Source organism: Mandrillus leucophaeus, unplaced genomic scaffold, assembly GCF_000951045.1.
Source record: "Mandrillus leucophaeus isolate KB7577 unplaced genomic scaffold, Mleu.le_1.0 Scaffold82, whole genome shotgun sequence".
Classification (NCBI taxonomy): Eukaryota; Metazoa; Chordata; class Mammalia; order Primates; family Cercopithecidae; genus Mandrillus; species Mandrillus leucophaeus.
Window position 1 is genome coordinate 1831032 of NW_012108919.1, and position 20541 is coordinate 1851572.

General features: G+C 44.8%; 1 protein-coding gene across 3 annotated transcripts in view; it reads left to right on the plus strand.

The window, feature by feature from the left end:
* CD83 (CD83 molecule) overlaps window positions 1–19300 on the plus strand; it is a 19637-nt gene extending 337 nt beyond the window's left edge. Inside the window, exons 1-5 of one of the 3 annotated variants that reach the window (XM_011967917.1) lie at window positions 1–214; window positions 307–422; window positions 13920–14148; window positions 16070–16176; window positions 17521–19300. In XM_011967917.1, coding sequence (XP_011823307.1) covers window positions 178–214; window positions 307–422; window positions 13920–14148; window positions 16070–16176; window positions 17521–17649 — 618 coding nt within the window. In that variant the 5' untranslated portion in view covers window positions 1–177 and the 3' untranslated portion in view covers window positions 17650–19300. The remainder of the gene's footprint in view (window positions 215–306; window positions 423–13919; window positions 14149–16069; window positions 16177–17520) is intronic. The other 2 variants (XM_011967918.1, XM_011967919.1) reach the window with 2 other exon arrangements.
* The last annotated feature ends 1241 nt before the right edge of the window (window positions 19301–20541 follow it).

Genomic DNA, 20541 nt, shown 5'->3' on the forward strand with positions numbered 1-20541 from the left:
ACGGGGGCGCCCCGGCCTAAGCGGTACTAGAGGGGCGCGCCACCCGCTTCCGCTACCCGCCGGGGAATCCCCGGGGCTGGCGCGTAGGGAAGTTCCCCAAAGCACGGGCATAAAAGGGCAGCCGGCGCCAGCGCGCCACAGTCCTGCAGCTCGTGGCAGCGGCGCAGCGCTCCAGCCATGTCGCGCGGCCTCCAGCTTCTACTCCTGAGCTGCGGTAGGGCCCGCGAGCGCCTGTCGCCCCCCGCCCCTCCACGACACCCCCTCCCGTCGGTCGCTTGCTCACGACGCACTCTCTCTTTCTTGTAGCCTACAGCCTGGCTCCCGCGACGCCGGAGGTGAAGGTGGCTTGCTCCGAAGATGTGGACTTGCCCTGCACCGCCCCCTGGGATCCGCAGGTTCCCTACACGGTCTCCTGGGTCAAGGTGGGTGCTACGATGCCCGCGGGCTGGGGTTTGGTGGACTCATTTGAAGGCAGCGGGAACCATCTCCCCGAGGATGGCGACCCTCTGTGGCTGCCGGGTGGGGGCGGGGGGCGTCTCCCGCAGCTGATCTTGGAGTACCCAGTCTCCCGTCGCGCCTCCCCCGCCCTATCCGCATCCAGGTACAGGGCCGACTTAGGTTTTGCTCTCCGCAGACCTCAATCCCCTTCCTGCCCCTGAAGGTGGCCTGAGATGAATGATCCACTTAAGACGTTTTGGAAGGGCAGAGACTCTCTCATTTGGATTAATTCTGGAGGCCACCTGTGGTTGTGGGCCTACAGGTCAGGAAGAAAGCAACAGGGACCTAGATTTGGGCATTGGACAGGGGGAATGTCTCCAGACTTCTGATTTCTTGTGTTTTGTGACTGTGATGCCCATGATACATGGGAGGGGGAGGGGGCAATTTGAAATGAAGGGCTAAGACACAGAAGTGACTTAGGCCATTTCATCCGTGGTAGTTATCAGTGGTCATCCCCTTTGTGGGATACCCTTGGCTTCCTCCCCTAGCCCTCCTCCTCCTTCCTCTGGCAGCCGTGAGAGAGGCAGCCATGAGGGCATCAGGTGGATGCATGAACCGGAGCCCGCATGTGTAAGAACAGGCCTTGCTGCTCCTACTGTAAGAGGACTGAGTGGCAAGGAGGCTTTTTCAAGGTTTCCTCTTGACTGAAACATTCTCAGATTCTAAGATGGCAATGATGGTGTCATTCTAAAGTCAAGCAGCTACTGTTCGATATCACTGGTCCTTCTTTAAGTCAGGCCACTGCTACCACTGCACCTCCATTTTAACCCAAATGAATATAATATTCCAGCCTCACTCTGTAGCTCTCACTGATTTGCTGTCTTACGGTGGGGGCAAATCTGTGCACTTGTAGCTTTCCCCAAAATGCAGGGCTTTGTTCTGCCCACCATAAAAGATACTGTAAGAACCTGTACGTGTCTCTGGCCAGTTAACAGTACAAGGCATCATTGCGGTGATCTCTTTGTGTGTGTGTCTCCTAACTGGATTGTCAGTTCCCTGGGGGGCAGTGGCTGTATCAATACTTTTGTGTATTCTTCACGGCACCTAATTTTTGCCCTATAAATTGCAAAGGTGCTCTGTGAATTCAGCCCAGCACCTCATGAGTTATGCATAACGGCGTTGGTGCTGCTGCCTCAGAGCATTGTATGGTATATGAAAGTTAGGTGTTAAATATTCTTACTTCATTTGTACCTTACTGTAGGATCAGCAAACACAACAATTCCAAAGTTGTTCTCATAGTCAAAACAACACTATTTTAAAAAATATTGTAAAAACAATTTTTGAATGCTCACCACATGCCAAGCTCCAAGGTAAATATTTACATCCACTATCCATTTCCATCCATTGGAAGAATGGACTTAGGGATCAGTACTGTTACTGTTCCTACTTTACAGGTGAGGAAACTGAGCCTTAGGGAGGGAAATAACCTGTCCACTGTTGCACTGGCTAAATGGTGGAGTTGGGATTTGAACCAAACAGTCTGATTCCAAATCCTGAGTTGTTTGAGGTCTATGTTGATATCTCTGTTTTCTACCTGAATAACTTAAGGTAAAGAAAATCAAAGTGCCCCTGGGCTAACCAGGCAGGGACTTAGTTATCTCAAAGAAGGGGGAAAACATGAAATCACTATCCCTTCCAGAGAGTAATTATGTAATAAAGAAAGAAAACATTATTAACACCCCCAGGGAGTAATTAAAAAGTACTCATGAAACAAGTAGATGAAATTTCCGACTGTAAAGTTCAGACAGTTCTGGGGTGAAAGCTTCTTGCACAGGGTCATTTGGAATAGTCCACTAAACCATAGCAATTAACCTTGGACTTCAACTTGGATGTCAGGTGGTGATGTAACTCTGTAACGCATGAGCTTGTTTATTGGACACAGTTCTTGCAAGATTGACCCTGATGGTCTTTCAAAACTCTGTCAAGAAAAAAAGGGACGGCAGTCTCTAGGCATTCTTTTTTTCCTGCTGATTCATGGAATAGTGCCAATGAAAAGTCATACTGTAGTTACTTTTTGAGAAGTAAATGGTGATTGAGATTCGTGGATAGGAGAGTTACGCTATACCAATAAATGAATCAGGTGCCTCGAAAGTGACATGTAATGTGCCTTTAAGCATTTTTTTTTTTAAACAGGTCTCAGCATATTCTGTACGTATTTATTATCTTCCAGCCCAATAATTATACTTTTGCATTGATTGCGTTTATACAACAAAAATGGATAGAGTGTTCTGGAGATAAGGCCAGTGTTGAAATGCCGAAATATTTCATTTTACAGAAGATTAAGCGTCTGGTCATTTTTCTACAAGTTTCTTGTAAAATGTTTCATCAAAGTAGAGGGGTAGCCATAAAGGGAGGAATTTCATTTTGGTGACCAGAGCCAGCTTATCCCATCTCGCCTCACTTCATCATCACTACCCTGGCTTTGTAAAACCTGTTTTGCCAGCACAGGAGGGGGCTTCGTGCTGGGCAAGGAAAGCAGAGTCCCTTGCAGTGGGTTTTCACCATCCACCAGATTGAAGTACATTCTGCAGGCTATCTGCGTATCATAAGTATGGTTATAATGACTCATAATTTAAAATTCCATTCACCACTCAATCCTCCGGTACCATGTAGCATCTTGCCTTTGTCCATTTGGCACTGATTACTTGTAATTAACAAAAGGACCCATGTAAACCGTGTGTTTTTTATCATATGCCTTTGACCAGAAAACTCAAAACAGACAGCATCCAATCTGTTTGCAACATTAGGGTTGGTAAGGAAGAGTGTTCATTTTATTCTCTCTGTTTCAAAGATGCAGTGAGATGGGCCAGAGGGGACTTAATGGAGACATGCGCAGGAGGGTAAAGGTGAAGCCAAAAGTGGACAGAGATATCCCAATTCCTGTTGGCCCAGCTCGTCTCTTCTATGGACCGTGTCCTCTTAACTGGGATCCAACAAAAGGTCCTCCTCTCATCCCTTCCTCCCTTACACTTTTTAAGGCAGAATGGGTGATTGAGAAGAAATAGAAAAGTTAATAAATTATATTCGTTAGGATAGTAGCTCAATTTAGCTTTATTTTTATTTTTTGAGACAGAGTCTCACTCTGTTTCCCAAGCTGGAGTACAGTGACATGAAGACGGCTCACTGCAGCCTCGACTTCCTGGGCTCGAGTAATCCTCCCACCTCAGCCTCCCAAGTAGCGTAGCTGAGACTACAAGAGCGTACCACCACAGCTGGCTAATTTTTATGTCTTTAATTTTTTGTAGAGACAAGATCTCAATACATTGCCCAGGCTGTTCTCCAACTCCCGAGCTGAAGCCATCCTCCCACTTCGGCCTCCCAAAGTGCTAGGATTACAGGCATGAGCCAATCGATTTATCTTTTAAAGTTGTAATAAGCTGGGTGTGATGGCTCAGGCTCATGCCTGTAATCCCAGCATTTTAGGAGGCCAAGATGGGAGGATTGCTTGAACCCAGGAGTTTGAGGCCAGCCTGGGCAATGTAGTGAGACCTGTCTCTACAAAAAAAAAAAAAAAAAAGTAAAGAAAAGAAAGAAAAGGAAAGTTGTAATAGATGTGGTTCTTTGAGGAGCTATTTTGAGAAAATAATGCAAATAGATTTTGATCCATGACTTTTCTTCCACTGGCCATGACCTGTGGTTAAATTCTGGTATAAGAGGGCATAGCACAGTATCATGTCTGTGAGGAGTAAAGCCGTGCATTAAAGGGCTGCATCCATACTTTATGAAAAGCATCGCTGTGTCTACACTCATTAATGTAGGTTTGGAGAGAGAGGACAACTTTGGATGGAGTACTTTGGGCTTGGTTGATATTCACTAAGATTAATAACGAGTGGTCATTTATCCCAGAGATGCAATGCCTTCTTGTATCATGCTAGGAGCCCTGACAGCCTACGGGTGATGCAAAACGAAAGAGGATATATGGTGTCATCTCTGGGTGATGCTGCGGGGGTGAGGACAGTGAAGCATCACAAGACAAGTGCCCCTTTCAGATGATTTCCAAAGGAAGGGAGAAAAGGGAAGTAAGAGTGTGACTTCAGATAATAGTCTACTATAAATAGATTTTATAATATGGAGAAGAGCCCCAGCTGGGGCAGATCATGGGCCATCCATGGAGTGTTCCGCTTCTGACATTAACACTAAGGAAACTGTTGGAGAGCAGGTTAATGGCTTGCATGAGACCACTTCAAAAGTTCAAGGCTGTCTTCCACGTATGTTGCTAAACTTCTTTTTGGTGGAGTTATGTTTTCTGTCTCTACCATCTTGTGTGATAATGAGCTACAGAACCAGGGATACTGAGGAGAGCAGAGTGCCTTAGGAAGGCCTAGAGTTGATACGCAGTTGGGGCAGATGTAATTTATACAGCCACAGACCCTCATGGCCCATGGAGGAGCCAGTGCTGAACACTGACTGTGCTTCCTTGATTCTAGAATGATTCTGTTGTAAGATGGATTTAAGAACATGTTATAGGACAAAAAGGAAACATTTCTACATTAAATGTAGAACCACTGAATTATGAAAACAATGTATGTTAGAATTAAAAAAAAAAATCTTACTCTCCCCATTGGCACCTCTAGTACTTGACCTGGTTGAATCACTTTTATGGGTTCCTCCCTAGGTCAAACCATGAAAGATGTAAAGTTGCTTTTCAGATGTCTCTCATATTTACACTTTCATTGTTTAGTAAATATTTCTAAGTCCCAAATGCGTGCCCCGTCCTGGGCCTGGCATTGGCCATCTCAGGATCAATGTACAACTTTTGCCAGAGGACCATCTTGAGCAAAGGCATGGGAATCCACTAAGACCTTCTGGGAACCATTGAGGTAACCAGTAATGTAGAAGGGAGACTTAAACAGCAGATGGCTGAGAAATAACATTAGAAAGTAAGCTAGAGACAGATTGTGAGGGGCCTCCAATGCCCAACAATAATGACTGAACTTTATCCTTTTGGTAGGAAGGAGCTACTGAAGGAATTTTTTTTTTTTTTGAGATGGAGTTTTTCTCTTGTCGCCCAGGCTGGAGTATAATGGTGTGATCTCAGCTCACTGCAACTTCCACTTCCCAGGTTCAGGTGATTCCCCTGCCTTAGCCTCCTGAGTAGCTGGGATTACAGGCGCCCGTCACCATGCCCGGCTAATTTTTTGTATTTTTAGTAGAGATGGGGTTTCACCATGTTGGCGAGGCTGGTCTCGAACTCCTGACCTCAGGTGATCCATCTGCCTAAGCCTCCCAAAGTGCTGGGATTACAGGCGTAAGCCACCGCACCTGACCCCATTGAAGGATTTTAAGCACAGAGAATGGCATAATGCAAAATATGCCTAAAGCAAAACATATTTCTCCTGGTGATGGATAGAATATGATTCTTCTTAGAAGTTGAGTGTCAGAGGGAGACTTCATTCTTTTCCTTCTTTTCTCTTGGTCACCAGTCCTGTCCATGTGGTTCTGAGGAAAAGTGGGCAAGGAAGAATGAGGCTGCCACCGAGGGGCTATAGAAGAAGTCCATCTAGATGAGAATGGTGGATCACTGAGAGTTTTGGACTGTAGTGGAACAAAGCACAAGTTGCCAAAATCTTTTAACTTGACAGTGGGGAGGGAGGAAGAAAGCGGCTGAAAGTTCAATTGGAAAAAAAAAAAACAACAAACTAAACTAAAGAAAAAACCCAACTTGTTTTCCATTAATAAAAGGGGGAACCTGAGTCACATGAGGACTGAATTGTCTTAGCTAAGTACTTGGCAATGTCACTACACAAAGAAGAGGAAGTTTGGAGAAGGTCTCAGTGACATAAGGGGAAGTTTTATGTAGGGCAAGACTAAAAGCAGATTGATTACCTAAAAAAAGTTTCCTCCATCTAAAGCTGTTTCCATAGTACCTTCCTGGCTGCTCCTGGAAGAACCCTAAATTTTGTATCAACAATCATTAGCTCAAAATGGAGCTGGACGGAAAATACTTCCCTAAGATTCCTTTATTACTCATAAGCATGTTTTTGTTTTTCATTTTGTTTTGTTTTGCACTGAGGTATATTTGGGTAAAATTTCCCTGTGTTTCATGTGGAACTGTAAAGACTTGGGAGCCCAAGGCTTGTTAATATCACTTGATGCTTTCTTGGAGGACCAGTCTACTGCATGTCCCACATCGGTACAGTTTGGAGAGTTGTTCCAGTTCTTAGCTCCTAGTGCTTGCCAGCAGTCCTCGGGGTTACGGATTAGGATCGGTATTACTGATAGAATCGAGGTTACTGATTCTAGAAGAGCTGGTAACTGCCTAGGATTATGGGTCCACATAAGGAAAACCTTTAGGAAAAGAAGGATGCTGGTTTCCATAAACAGTTCATAATCGCCTTGGACTAGCAGTTCTGGAGAACAGAGGTTCTGATTCAAATCAGCCCTTGAGGTCTCATTCCCCAAGGAGTGGGAGGCATGTGAGCCCAAGGGACAAAGCAGGACTGACCTCGAGTCTGGAGCCATGTGCCGATAGCCCCCTACGTACCACCCTTATTTACATGGTGGTGCAGGGTGCCTTATCATTAGGAGTCTTTCAGTTGTGAGGGATTGTAAATCCAATCAAAACTAGCCTAAGGAAAAGGAAATATATTGGCTTATATATAATTGGAATGGGAAAAAATTGAAAAATCAAAATACAGTTCACTTTTCAGATACAGGTGGCATTGTGGCTTGAATTATGCCCCCCCAAAAGATCAGAAGTTCCAATTTCTGATGCTTGTGATTGTGACTTTATTTCGAAATAGAGTCTTTGCAAATGTAATCAAATTGAGATGAGGTCCGACCTGACTAGGGTGGGCCCTACTTCAGTATGAATGATGTCCTAATAAGAGAAAACACACACTGACACAGACAACAGGGAGAACGCTACGTGAAGACAGACACAGGGATTGGAGTGATGTGTCTACAAGCCAAACAGTGCCGAGGACTGCTGGCAACCACTAGAAGCTAAGAGAAAGGCACAGAACAGATTCTCCCCTAAGGCCTTCAGAGAGCTTGGCCCTGGCAACACCTTGATTTTGGACTTCCGGCTTCCTTTGAACTGTGAGAGAGTACATTTCTGTTGTTTCAGCCACCCAGTTTGTGGTGCTCTGCAGCCCTGGCAAATGCACATAGCTAGGTGTAGAGGTTCATGAATGTCCCCAGGACTTGGTGACTCTCCATCTCTCAACTCTGCCTTCCTTTACATTGGTTCTGTGTCCAGCCTCCACATAGCAGCCAGATCATAGCCAATAAGTACAGAGTTGGACAGGTTGCACATCCCTTACCTGAAATGCTTGGGAGCAGAAGTGTTTCAGATTTTTGGATTAGGGATGCTCAACCTGTATATCCTTCCAGAAGCAAGTGCAAAGGAGAAGGTTGTGTTTCTCTTCAAATATCTCACCGTATGTCTGAGTATTCTCAAGGGACTTTGACTGGGTCACGTGCCTATCAGAGCCAGTCTCCATGATCATGGGATACCAGGCCTGAGTTAAGTTGCCTCCTCTAGAACCTAGGTGTGGAGTTCTTCAGAGGACATGAACTCAGAGCTTGTAATGGTACCTCTTCCAGGTCCAGCAGGCCCCACAGGACGCTAATGAAAGAGAGATGATTGGCATGAACAATGAAGGGTCCAACATTGCCTTCAAATCTCAATTCCAAAGGGGCTTTGCTATATTATTATGATGGTGCTTAAAAAAATTCAGAATGTTGTGGATATTTTGAAGACACTGTATGTGGAAAAAACAGTTTCTCCCTAGAGCAGAGATTGGGACTTCTAGGACAACTTTCCCAGAGGAGATGGGAAGTGTCATTGGTGAGGGAAGTGACAGAATGGGTGGATGGTGTGGAAAGCTATCACATATAAGAATAATTTCTATTGCCAGCATTACCAATTATATAGCACTTTTCTGTGTTTTCTCACTTGATTCTTATAATAACCCCATGAGCAAGTAAGGGAGCTCCAGATGACGAAATGGCTCAGAGGTGAAGTGACGTATGTAAGATGACCCAGCTAACGCATGGAGAAGCTGGGATTGACTTCAGTCCTTTGATTCCAAAGCTAGTGCTCTTGCAACTTTCTCATTGTTTTCTAAAATTCATGCATTCATTCAGTAAATACTTTTTCAATACTTCTTATATTCAGGGAACTATTTAGTATGCAGAGTGAAACCTTGGCTCTAAAAAAAAGAGAGAGAGAGAGAGTAGTAACATCTTTAGGGCTTTCTGTGTGATCGATACGGTGCTTAGGGTCTGTATACATCATCATAAGTATCTTCATGCCAGCTCAGTGAGATGTGATCACCCCCAGACTCCAGTGGAGCTATCCAAGCCTGAGAGTGGTTCAGTCAGTTGGCCAAGAGCAGAGGTAGCCGTGGGAGGGCTGGGGTTTGGTTCCAGCTCAGTCCAATGCCAATGCCTGTGCTCTTAATTATGTTGCCTCTGCTATACTCATAACTCTGTTAACAGCCATAAATCCAGCTCTGTCTGTTAGACCCAGTAAATTTCAAAGTGGAAAATCATTTTTCTAATAAAACTACGCATAGAAAAAAAGATATTAATGCTCATACATTCTACCCTCATTATGACATCAACCTCTGAGCCAAACTATTTTGCACATTATAAAGAGCTGTTTTTATGATGAATGGGAATTATATTGGCACTTTAATTGAGTTAGAAACCAAGGTACATGAATGTTAGTGCACAAGAAATGCAATAAAAAAAAGCTGCTCAATGTGGTTGGAATACATCAGATTAATTCAATACCAACCTTAAATCCTTACAATCTATACCCTTAAATATGTTTTATCAAATCATTAGATGAAACTTTTATACTTTTTTTTTTCTTTTAGGTAGGCAGCTATGGCATTTCCCCCCACCCACCCCCCCTTTTTTTTTTTGAGACAGAGTCTTGCTCTGTCACCCAGGCTGGAGTACAATGGCACGATCTCGGCTCACTGCAACCTCCATCTCCTGGGTTCTCCTACCTCAACCTTCCAAGTAGCTGGAATTAACAGATGCCCACTACCATGCCCAGCTAATATTTTGTATTTGTGGTGGGGACGGGGTTTCACCATGTTGGCCAGGCTGGTCTTGAACTCCTGACCTCGTATGATCCACCTGCCTTGGCCTCCCAAAGTGCTGGGATTATAGGCGTGAGCCACCGTGCCTGGCCCTGCGTTCTTAACAAATCTGATGTATGATAAATTTAGATTTCAATTTTGTGATCAAAACTCTTTTTTTGCTATAAAATGAAACTATCACCCTCTTAGATTCAAATATGGTAATGTGGGAGGTTGGCATATATTTGGATAAAATTATGTAAACTTTAAAAAAAAAAACGCTTTCTACAATTGGATGTTTTAATATTGGTTAAGTTTCAGCCATAATTGATGATTTATTTTATGTCTTTTGTTTTAGTTCAAATTCGTTCATCATTTAAAAAAAAAAAAACAAAAATGACTCCATTCACGTGCCCATAAAATTAGTACTTGTGTTTGCTTGATTTAGCATTCTGCAGATCAAAAAGAGTTTATTTTAATTTAGGGCTTGTGGTTTCCTTAAGGTCAAATCTCCATTTGAGAGAAAGAATATGGTATTTAAATGATTTAGTCAAATTGGAGGCCTTGAGACAAGTCACAGTCCCCAGGCTTTCTGAAAATGAGATGTCTCACGTTTGCACTTTTCCAGCTCAACCAAAAATGATACAGTTGTCAGCATAAAAGTTAATGCACAACATGTGGATTTTTACAACATGATTGGGATGAGTGTTTTGAGTAATTAATTTGCTGAAATTGTGTTGTGCTTTAGCGCACTGTACTACAATATTAGCGTTGTGAAGGGTGCATTAAATAGTTCCTGTCAATTATGGTTGGCTGTGAATGAATCTGAGGGTTCCTTTTGTTATAAATTACTATTTCCTAAAATGCTTTTGCAGAGAAGCGATGGAACACTTTTAGATTTGGAATGTTTAAAGAGCTGTTCTTGCCAGTGGTTGATTCTGAGCCAGCTCCAATGTTTATGAGAACTCATAAAACAAAGCAAAGTGAGGATGGCCCATTTGCTGTTACTCCATTTTCCTCCCACTGAAATTTCTCCTTCAGTTTTTGGTGGTGCCTCTGCCACAGTTAGCTCATCCGATAAAGCAGGGTGATAGCTGCCTGGCCATGTATCTGGTGATAATGATTTGAGCTTCTGCATATGGTCCCTTGGTCCTGCTAGGGCTCCACCCCCATTCTGAGTATGCAACATTAACAAGAAAACTACTACGACTTTTGTAGCTGTGGACAAACGCCACATTCTACAGCTGGGGGTCACAAGAGAAAGTTTAGCTGAAAATGTATATCCCTAACACTGGAGGTTAGAGGGAGGGTTCTGAAAGATTTCCAGCTGCAGTGTGTGAATTTACAGGGAATTCTTTTTGCTGTAGTTGGTTATCAGGCAAACGGTCCTGTTCATTAGTTTGGCAAGAGTTCCGAGGTTTTGCCGATAGTTCTCTGGGTCATTTAGGAAACGGGGTGTTTGGAAGATGACCCTCTGAGAGTTGAGATATTTTGCCACGATCCCACTGATGGCAGTGATGTTTCAGCTCTTCAGAATTCTGCAGGTTGCTTTGGGGGTTCTTTGTCTTGCCTTGTCCCTTGGTTCTTCTTTCTGTTCTTATGGCTCACCCTGCCTTTGTTTTGTCATTTAAAAATAACTAGCAGCCCACTGACGGTTTTGCCAGAGGCCCGTGGAAATCTAACCATCAAATAAACTACATTTTATTGGTGTTGCTGCTGATGTTTAAAATGAATTCTCTGCAAATAGGCAGAAGTCACTGCCAGCCGGTTTTGATCACCAGCACCTTTTTGCTTCAACAGTTCCCAGCAGCTAACACAATAATGGGGCCATCTTTATGTAAATAGACACAATAGTTTATATTTCTCCCAGGTCCAGAGGGGTTCACAGTTTTGGTCTTGACTTTCAGATGGGCCTCTCTGAGCTGAGGGAGGGGTTGCTGGATGGGAGAGGAGCTCCCCAGGAGAAAACCATGGGTGAATAATCTCAGAATGGTTGTTGCAGCTATGCTCACATTTGGAGGTTAATTTAAAAAAAGAAAAGCAAGATTGGACATTGGAATGGGGACTGCAGGGACTGGGCTGAACTAATAATTTCAAACTGACCTTTCAGGCCATGCTAGGCACAGATTGGCCCTGGATGGGCCTCGGCCTCTGGTCTGTGAAAACCCTGCCTGGTAGGAAGAAGCAGTTCTGCCAGGGCAGAGAAAGGGAGAGGGGAGTGGTATGAGCCCATAATGAGGCTGCAGTTTATATAAGGTTTACTTAGGCTTGAAAAGGGAAAAATGGTGCTAAATTAGATGTGTTCAGGAATCAGTTGGACACCGTTAATTTCCTTGGCCCTACCTCCTTTTTGTGCTTTATTTTTGCGTACCCAAGGGCCCCAGTCTTTTAACTTCCTCCCATGGATTCTTGATTATTTAGAAAGGAATCTTTCCACACAAAAAGAACCACCAAGAAATGGGATTTATGTCCACAGGCTCGGCCTGAAAAGAGCCATTCGTCTCAGCTCAGGGCTGGGAGGGAGCTGAGCAGGTTTTCTTGCAGGAGCGATCAATCTGCCACCAGATGTCTCTGTAGCCCACTCTACAGGAATGCGTTATAACAGACACCAGGGCTGGAGCCTGAGCTTTCTGGTGACCTTGTGGTATATGCCCTGAATTAATAAAAGACGCAGAAATGACTCTGTGTGTGTGTGTGTATGTGTACGAGTGCACACGTGCCCATGTGTATGTGTTTTCTTTCCTGAGTTGCTTCTCAGAGTATTTCCCTAACTCCTTGGATATCTCTTTCCCTGCACTGAGTCCCTTCCTAAAAGTCAGGGAAGAGTTGTAGGGTACTCCCAGAACAGGAGATTCATCACTAATAGGTGCAAGCAAAGACAGTGGCAGTGGGGCCCGATAATCTCTGTCTCCTTCCCTAAGGTGGCTCTTGGGTGCAGTTATCATGCTAGGGACAGGTAAGGAATGTCACTTAATCCTGGGCTCCCTGCTGGTCCCCAGCCAACCAGCAAAGGGAAACTCAGGTACTGCTAGGGGATGTCAATGTTGAAGGGCTGCCCAGGCAGGCTGAAAACAAGGATTTGCTTTGCTGCATGTGTAAATTCATTTTAGAGGCTTTAAAGTATTTCAATGGAGGAGCAACTTAGCAAGTTAATTAGGCAGATTAAAAATATGTCTAGGAAAGAGAGAATCAATGGTGAATGTGGTATGAACCTAATCTCTGCAGTGGGAAATGCTGAAGACACTCCACCAGTTTGATCACAAAGAATTCACAGAAAGCAAGCTGGGCGCAGTGGCTCACGCCTGTAATCCCAGAACTTTGGGAGGCCGAGGTGGGCAGATCGCTTGAGTCTGGGAGTTCAAGACCAGCTTGGGCAACAGAGCAAGACACTGCCTCTAAAAAAAAAAACAAAAAAAAAATAAAAACTAGCCAGGTATGGTGGCACATGCCTATAGTCCTAGCTACTGGAGAGGCTGAGATGGGAGTACCAGAAGGTTGACTCAGGAGGCCAAGGGTTCAGTGAGCCCTGATCAAGCCACTGCACTCCAGCCTGGTTGATAGAGCGAGACCCTGTCTCAAAAAAGAAAAAAAAGACAGAAAGCCAGCCAGATGAAACGTCTGGCTAAATTGGGCATCTACCCAAGTCTGGCTGGTCTGTCCTGAGTACAGTGAAGTCAGCTGTTACTGCCCTTCGACGTGGAGTTTGATATGACCAACAAATGATCTGACACATACGCTCACTATAAAGCATGCTTCTCAGCTGTCTCGCTGCCCTAGTACAGAGAAAAGGTGTGGCACATTTGGCAACGTCAAGCGTGACCACACAGAGACACAGCCCTTGAGGAACAAGGTGACTCTTTGCAGGAGGCGTTGCTCATCTGTCTGTCTGCCTATCTGATTTTAGTTGAATTGTCTGGCAAGGATCATAACAGATTCAGGAATTTTTGCAAATAAAAGGCTGGGATACAGAAATAGGAATCATTCAGTGGCTGAGTTGGTATCTGAAGAAAACAAGAGAACATTTAATACAGAACAATCCTATCTATACATGTATACATAGACACAAAATATAATCCAGCAAGATTTATATTCACACACAGCATATCACTATCATCAACAGTGACTCCCTCTCTCTTACATAGGGTAGAAATTGGAATACTTATGATAGAATCATGAGATGCAGTACTGATATATTCCGAAGATGTAGCCTTAGGAATTTTCATAGATCTCTCCTCCTCCAGAGGTCACACACACACAAGAGCATCGTGTCTTGTTTTACAAACATAAGTTGAGGCTGGATCTTCTGAAAACAAAATGGAAACACTGGTGTCGAGTTGGAGTTCTTGCAGTGGACCGTGATGCGCTATGATTCCTTCTTCACAGCTATTGGAGGGCGGTGAGGAGAGGATGGAGACACCCCAGGAAGACCACCTCAGGGGTCAGCACTATCATCAGAAGGGGCAAAATGGTTCTTTGGACGCCCCCAGTGAAAGGCCCTATTCCCTGAAGATCCGAAACACTACCAGCTGCAACTCGGGGGCATACAGGTGCACTCTGCAGGACCCGGATGGGCAGAGAAACCTAAGCGGCAAGGTGATCTTGAGAGTGACAGGTGAGGTGACCTGCTGCACTTGTTTTCTTCTTGCACAATGCATGTGTACTTCCTTTAGGTCCTAAAATCGATCCTCTCTTTCGGAGTGTAGCTCTAGAGCTTTGGATCACATCTGTGGCTGAAAGTGAAAATCCGCTGCAAGCATGTCTCCATTTTCTCTTTCTGTGGCTTAAATGATGCCTTTTGTTTGACTTTTGCCCGACACTTGTTAGGGGCTGAGGCTGGAAGTGATAAAAATGTGGTCACAGAGCCCCTGATTCCATACAACAGTTGATTTGTCCTTCTGTCCAGGATCTGAAAGGAATCGGACTTAGGGTAATATTATTACCCTGCAAGAGTACAATTCCTGTTTAAGGGGGCAGTGTGTGCTTTTTGCTTAGTGGTGTATGCACACACCTCTCTTAGGCCCTCCTGGATCTCCAGCCCTTCATCCTGGTTTCTTTGTTTCCTCGTACTTAGTACAACTGGCATGTTATGGATTGATTTACTGTCTGTCTCCGCAAGAGAACAAGAACCTCTTTATTTTCTTCTCTGATGTATCTGGGCACATAGTAGACCCTCAATGAATATTCACATGAATGAGAGGAACCTTACAGAGGAGAGTGGAGAGGGGAGGCATGTTTTGTGGAAAGTGGATAGAAAATGAAGAGAATAGCTGATTTTCTCTCCTTTTCCTCTTCCAAGGCAATATTGCCTACAACTTAAGGGGTCAGAGTCTGCAGTCACTTAGATCTGGCTCAAATATTAACTCTGCCTTTTGTTAGCGTGTGACCTTGAGCAAATCGCTGGTTGACTCTAAACCTCAGTTCTCTAATCTCTAAAATGGAAGCAATATCTACAACATAGGCTTGTTGTGAAGGTTAAATGAGAAGTTGCATTAAAATGCTGAATGTGGTGCCCGGGATAAACTGCATGATCAATACGTGTTAGGGACCATGAGGACAATGGCTCTTATTACCCACGGCTGTGCGAATCCCTCCTTAGACTGCTGCACAAAATGTTGAATCCATTTTCAGGGGTCGACAGCTCTCTGGAGATCCAGCCATAGGCTCCAATGGCAGAACCCCCTCCACTCACTTGCACTCCACCTATTCCTGCCTGGGGCATCGAGCAGATTCTGCTTGCAAGCACACTATAGCCAGAGCTCAACTTGCTTCCCCAAACAGCACATTGGGTGTTGCACCTGAGTGGGGAGAGGCGCCTCCCTTTATATCTGTTCCTGGGCTAAAGGCCTCGCTGCTCTTACCCTCCCTTGGTGCTGCACCACACCCTTTAACAACCCTGAGGGAGCTATTCTTCCAACCACCCATGCTGGCAGCCTCGCCGAAAGAGCTTGAACGATTCGACAAAAATCTGTTGACGTTTTTGGCAATAGCAGGGCAGCTCACCTTCTTCCTTTCATAGTCCCTGAATCCTCATGAGGTGAGGACACACCACAGTCTACCCAACGCTAATGAGGTTAAGATAATTTATGGATTAACAAGTGGTGGTTCATCTGGTAGGAGGACAAAGTAAGCCAGGAAAGGCTTGACATCCAAAGTGGAGGCAGACAGGCCGCAGGATAAGCCTGGACCAGATGCCTGGCTCAGCCGCCTTGGTCCTTGGTCCTTGGTCCTTGGTCCTTGACCCTCTCTGAGCCTCAGCTCTTTCATCTGTAAAATGGGACACCCAGGCCTGCTCTGAAGATTCGGGGAGATGCTGTGTGCAAGTCCTGGTGCATGCAGCCGGACACAGAGCAACAGTGCACACTGGCTGCTGCTGCTGCTATCACCATCCCTGCCACTGTTACTGTCGTTCATCCTGGTGGTGGGAAGAGGAGACAAGCAGGACTCCAGGACTGAGGAACAAAGCATTCTTAGCTTTTCTTCATGGTAGAAAAATCCTGTTAAAATGGCTTCACATGTCACTTACTTTTTTAAAGGATGCCCTGCACAGCGTAAAGAAGAGACTTTTAAGAAATACAGAGCGGAGATTGTCCTGCTGCTGGCTCTGGTTATTTTCTACTTAACACTCATCATTTTCACTTGCGTAAGTATCTTTTTAAAACATCTTCTGTTATTAAAAGATTACCCAGGGCACCAATCCAAATATCTTTTGCAGACAGTGTGAATCATTTAATAATGGTGAGAGAGATTATTCTTTGAACCCTGGACTTTTTGAGGCCCCTAGACTGGGAGAATCATTACAGGAAGCTACCTGAAATATTTCCAGCGTTTGTCTAGTGGCTACATGTAGAGCATTGTGGAAAAAAGAAAAAAACAAAGTAAGATATAGGAAGGACATTTGGGAAATGACAAGGGGTTCTATGAAAGAGCAGAGGCCCTGTAGGCACAGTGCTAGAAGTTGCAGTGCTGAGGGCCCCCCATCCCAGAGCAGAGGCCCCGCTCTTCCTGTGGGTGAGGGAGGGGGCCCCACTGCCCCAGGGATGCCAGGGGATAGATCAGCCTCCTTTGGCTGCCTTCAAGCTATTTTCTCATGGGGGTTCTCCCCTTTTATTTTTGGTATTTCTGCCCATGCCTTAAGAATTAAGCCCAAGAAGCCAGAGCAGTGGGGCATAGCAGGAGGCTTCCGGGGTGGAGGATGGCTGGCTGGTACTTGGGCACCTAGACATGCCCATGAGCTGTTGGTTGCAGGCTCCAGCTAAAAGCCCTCAGAGATTCTTTCTGCGTGGTTGCTCACCTGCGTTGACCACGGTTGTGGGAGAGTAGGGCCACATGTGTGTCTGACCCCTCTAGAAAGTGATCTGCCCCCTTTGTCTCCATCTACCAGGCAGGGCTGGCTACCTAGGGGCTACCCAGGGGCTACCCCAGGACAGGTTCTTGCCGCTCACTGTGTCTCTGTATTCACTTACTTGCCTCTCTGGCTGTGCACTCATCTCTCTGCTTTCTGTTTGAGATACCAGTCAATCAAAGACTCCAGTGAGCACCTACTATGTTCAAGACATTATGCTAGGCACTGTACAGGGCATAAAAAGGTGTAAGACATTGTTCCTGCCCTCAAGGAGCTTACAGTTAGGATGTTAGGGTTATTTGCATATAAGAAGATAATTAGAGTTACCAGGCAGTATATTTTAAACATGAATGACTTTAGCTTCTTGTTTGCAAATGCCTTCTTCTGTGGGCATTGACTTTCCATACAGAGACCTAACAGTAGGGGGTTGAAATGACCACAATTAGTGAATCTCCTGGTCCAAGTTTGGAGACGCCAGTGACATGGTTGGTACAAATCCCTTGTGGAGCGAGTGAGGCAGTGAGTATGGGAGCTTCCAGAATGGGTTGTCTAGCCAGCTCTTAGTGAACAGAGTTTAAAAGGAGGTGGCGACTGCTGAATTTTTCCAATTATTCACTTCACTTTTATTTCATTTCTTTTTAGAAGTTTGCACGACTCCAGAGTATCTTCCCAGATTTCTCTAAAGCTGGCATGGAACGAGCTTTTCTCCCAGTCACCTCCCCAAATAAGCATTTGGGGCCAGTGACTCTTCACAAGACAGAACTGGTATGAGCAGGATTTCTGCGGGTTCTTCTTCCCGAAGCTGAGGCTCAGGGGTGTGCCTGTCTGTCACACTGGAGGAGAGAAGAATGAGCCTACGCTGAAGATGGCATCCTCCTGTGAAGTCCTTCACCTCACTGAGAACATCCGGAAGTGGATCCCACCCCATTTGCTGTGAGCAGACCTCGAAAACCATCACATGACCACATAGCATGGGGCCACTGCTGCTTCTCCATGGCCACCTTTTCAGCGATGTATGCAGCTATCTGGTCAACCTCCTGGACACTTTTTCAGTCATATAAAAGCTATGGTGAGATGCAGCCGGAAAAGGGTCTTGGGAAATACAAATGCCCCCAGCTGGCCCGTGACAGACTGCTGAGGACAGCTCTCCACTTCTGCATCTTGGGGACGTCTCTTTGAACTTGCTGTGTTTTGCTGTACCAGCCCAGATGTTTTACGTCTGGGAGAAATTGACAGATCCAGCTGTGAGACAGTGGGAAATATTTAGCAAATAATTTCCTGGTGTGAAGGTCCTGCTATTACTAAGGAGTAATCTGTGTACAAAGAAATAACAGGTCGATGAACTGTTCCCCAGCAGGGTCTTTTCATCTGGGAAAGACATCCATAAAGAAGCAATAAAGAAGAGTGCCACATTTATTTTTATATCTATATGTACTTGTCAGAGAAGGGTTTGTGTTTTTCTGCTTTTGAAATCTGTATGTGTAATGAGATAGCATTGTGAACTGACAGGCAGCCTGGACATAGAGAGGGAGAAGAAGTCGGAGAGGGTGACAGGACAGAGAGCTATTTAGTGGCCGGCTGGAAATGCTGGGCTGACGGTGCAGTCTGGGTGCTCGCCCCATTGTTCCACTATCTGGCTGCATGATCTTGAACAAGTTCCTTCTGGTGTCTGCTTTCTCCATGGTAAACCACAAGGCTGTTGCATGGGCTGATGAAGATCATATACGTGAAAATTCTTTGAAAACGTATAAAGCACGATACAAATTCGAAACTCCACTGAGCCATTATCCTTGCTATGATAGTGGTGTTTTGGGGATGAGAGGGTGCTGTCCATTTCTCATGTTTTCCATTGTGTGAAACAAAGAAGGTTACCAAGAAGCCTTTCCTGTAGCCTTCTGTAGGAATTCTTTTGGGGAAGTGAGGAAGCCAGGTCCACGGTCTGTTCTTGAAACAGAAGCCTAACACACTCCAAGATACGGACACACGGGGGCCACTGGCAGAAGGGACCCCACGAAATGTTGCATGGATGTTTTAACCATTGTTGGGTTTCTCTTATCAAACTCGGGCCCTTCCCTTCTTGGTTTCCGAAGGCATTTTATTGCTTGGGTTATATGTTCACTGTCTCCCTAACATTAGGGAGTACAATGGATACCAAGTTGATTTAGTGTTTTTGCCTCTGTCGTGGCTTTCATGTTATTAAACGTACGCATGTGAAGAAAGGGTGTTTTTCTGTTTTATATTCAACTCATAAGACTCTGGGATAGGAAAAATGAGTAATGGCTACTAGGCTTAATACCTGGGTGATGACATAATCTGTACAACGAACCCCCATAAGTTTACCTATGTAACAAACCTGCACTTGTTCCCATGAACTTAAAATAAAAGTTAAAAATAAAAACAAATACAAATACAAATAAAAAAATCCCGACTTTGGGATGAGTGCTAGGATGTCTGTAAACCAGTCTGAGAATCAGAGTCCAAAATGAGAGCTGAAAGATTGGCTGAGTCTCTCTCGGAGGGAGGGCGTGCTGGCACACAGAGCTTTGTAAGCAGCACCCTCCTTCCCAGAGATGCTTCTGCTTCCATCCTGGGGCCACGTTGCTACCCAGTACCTGAGCAGCTCATACTAACATGCATGGTCATAGGTGGGAGGGATGGTGGGAGGGTTTCTGCTTCAGAAAGATGTGTAACATCGGGGGCTTTGTGCCTGGGATTCATGGGTTTCACTCAAGATTCTCAGGTCCCTTCCCCTCAAAATGTTAAGAACAATGTGGTCTAATGTAGTTAATGTAATGTAACTATTACAATGTAGTTGTAATAGTTAGAAAAGCATCATAGGTGGATGGCTCTTTACAAAGATGAATACACATAAAATGTCTCCAAAAGCTGTGGATTCACTTTCAATGGAATCAAGTCTGTTCTCAAATGCTTGACCCAAAGTGCCAGGGCGTGGTAATTGAGAGTTCACAGAGCTCCTAGTCACCTGAGTTTGTAGCCCAGCTTCAAGATTTGGAAGTTATATTTCCTTGGGCAGAGGACTTACCCCTCTAAGCCTTAGCTGGCCGATCTTTAAAATAAGAATAGTATCTGCCTAATAGGTTTATTGTGAGGATTAAATAAGATAATATATAGAAGCACTAAGCCTAGTATCTAGCAAAAGGTAAGCCTTTGATTGATATTAGAACAAGAAAGGAGAAAAGGGTAGCAGAGAAAGTATCAGTAACTGTAAATCTTTGACAAAGTGGTTTTGTTAAAAGGAATGAATTGGCTTGGTGAAGGAGTCATGTTGCTTTCAGAGGATTAATACTCAGTGTACTAAATTCTTCATGGCCATTAGAATTACAGTACAGGACACACCAGGAAGGAGGGTTGCCCTTTGTCAATTTGGACTGAATTAAGCTGGAAACATGATGGAAATTTGAGAGCAGGCAGTCTCAACGTTTCAGACCTAGTCTTTGGTATAAGAAAAAGTTTGTGTGTGGCCGGGTGCGGTGGCTCACATCTGTAATCCTAGCACTTTGGGAGGCCAAGGCAGGTGGATCATGAGGTCAGGAGTTCGAGGCTGGCGTGGCCAGTATAATGAAACCTGTCTCTACTAAAAATACAAAAATTGGCCAGGCGTGGTGGTGCGTGCCTGTAGTCCCAGCTACTCAGGAGACTGAG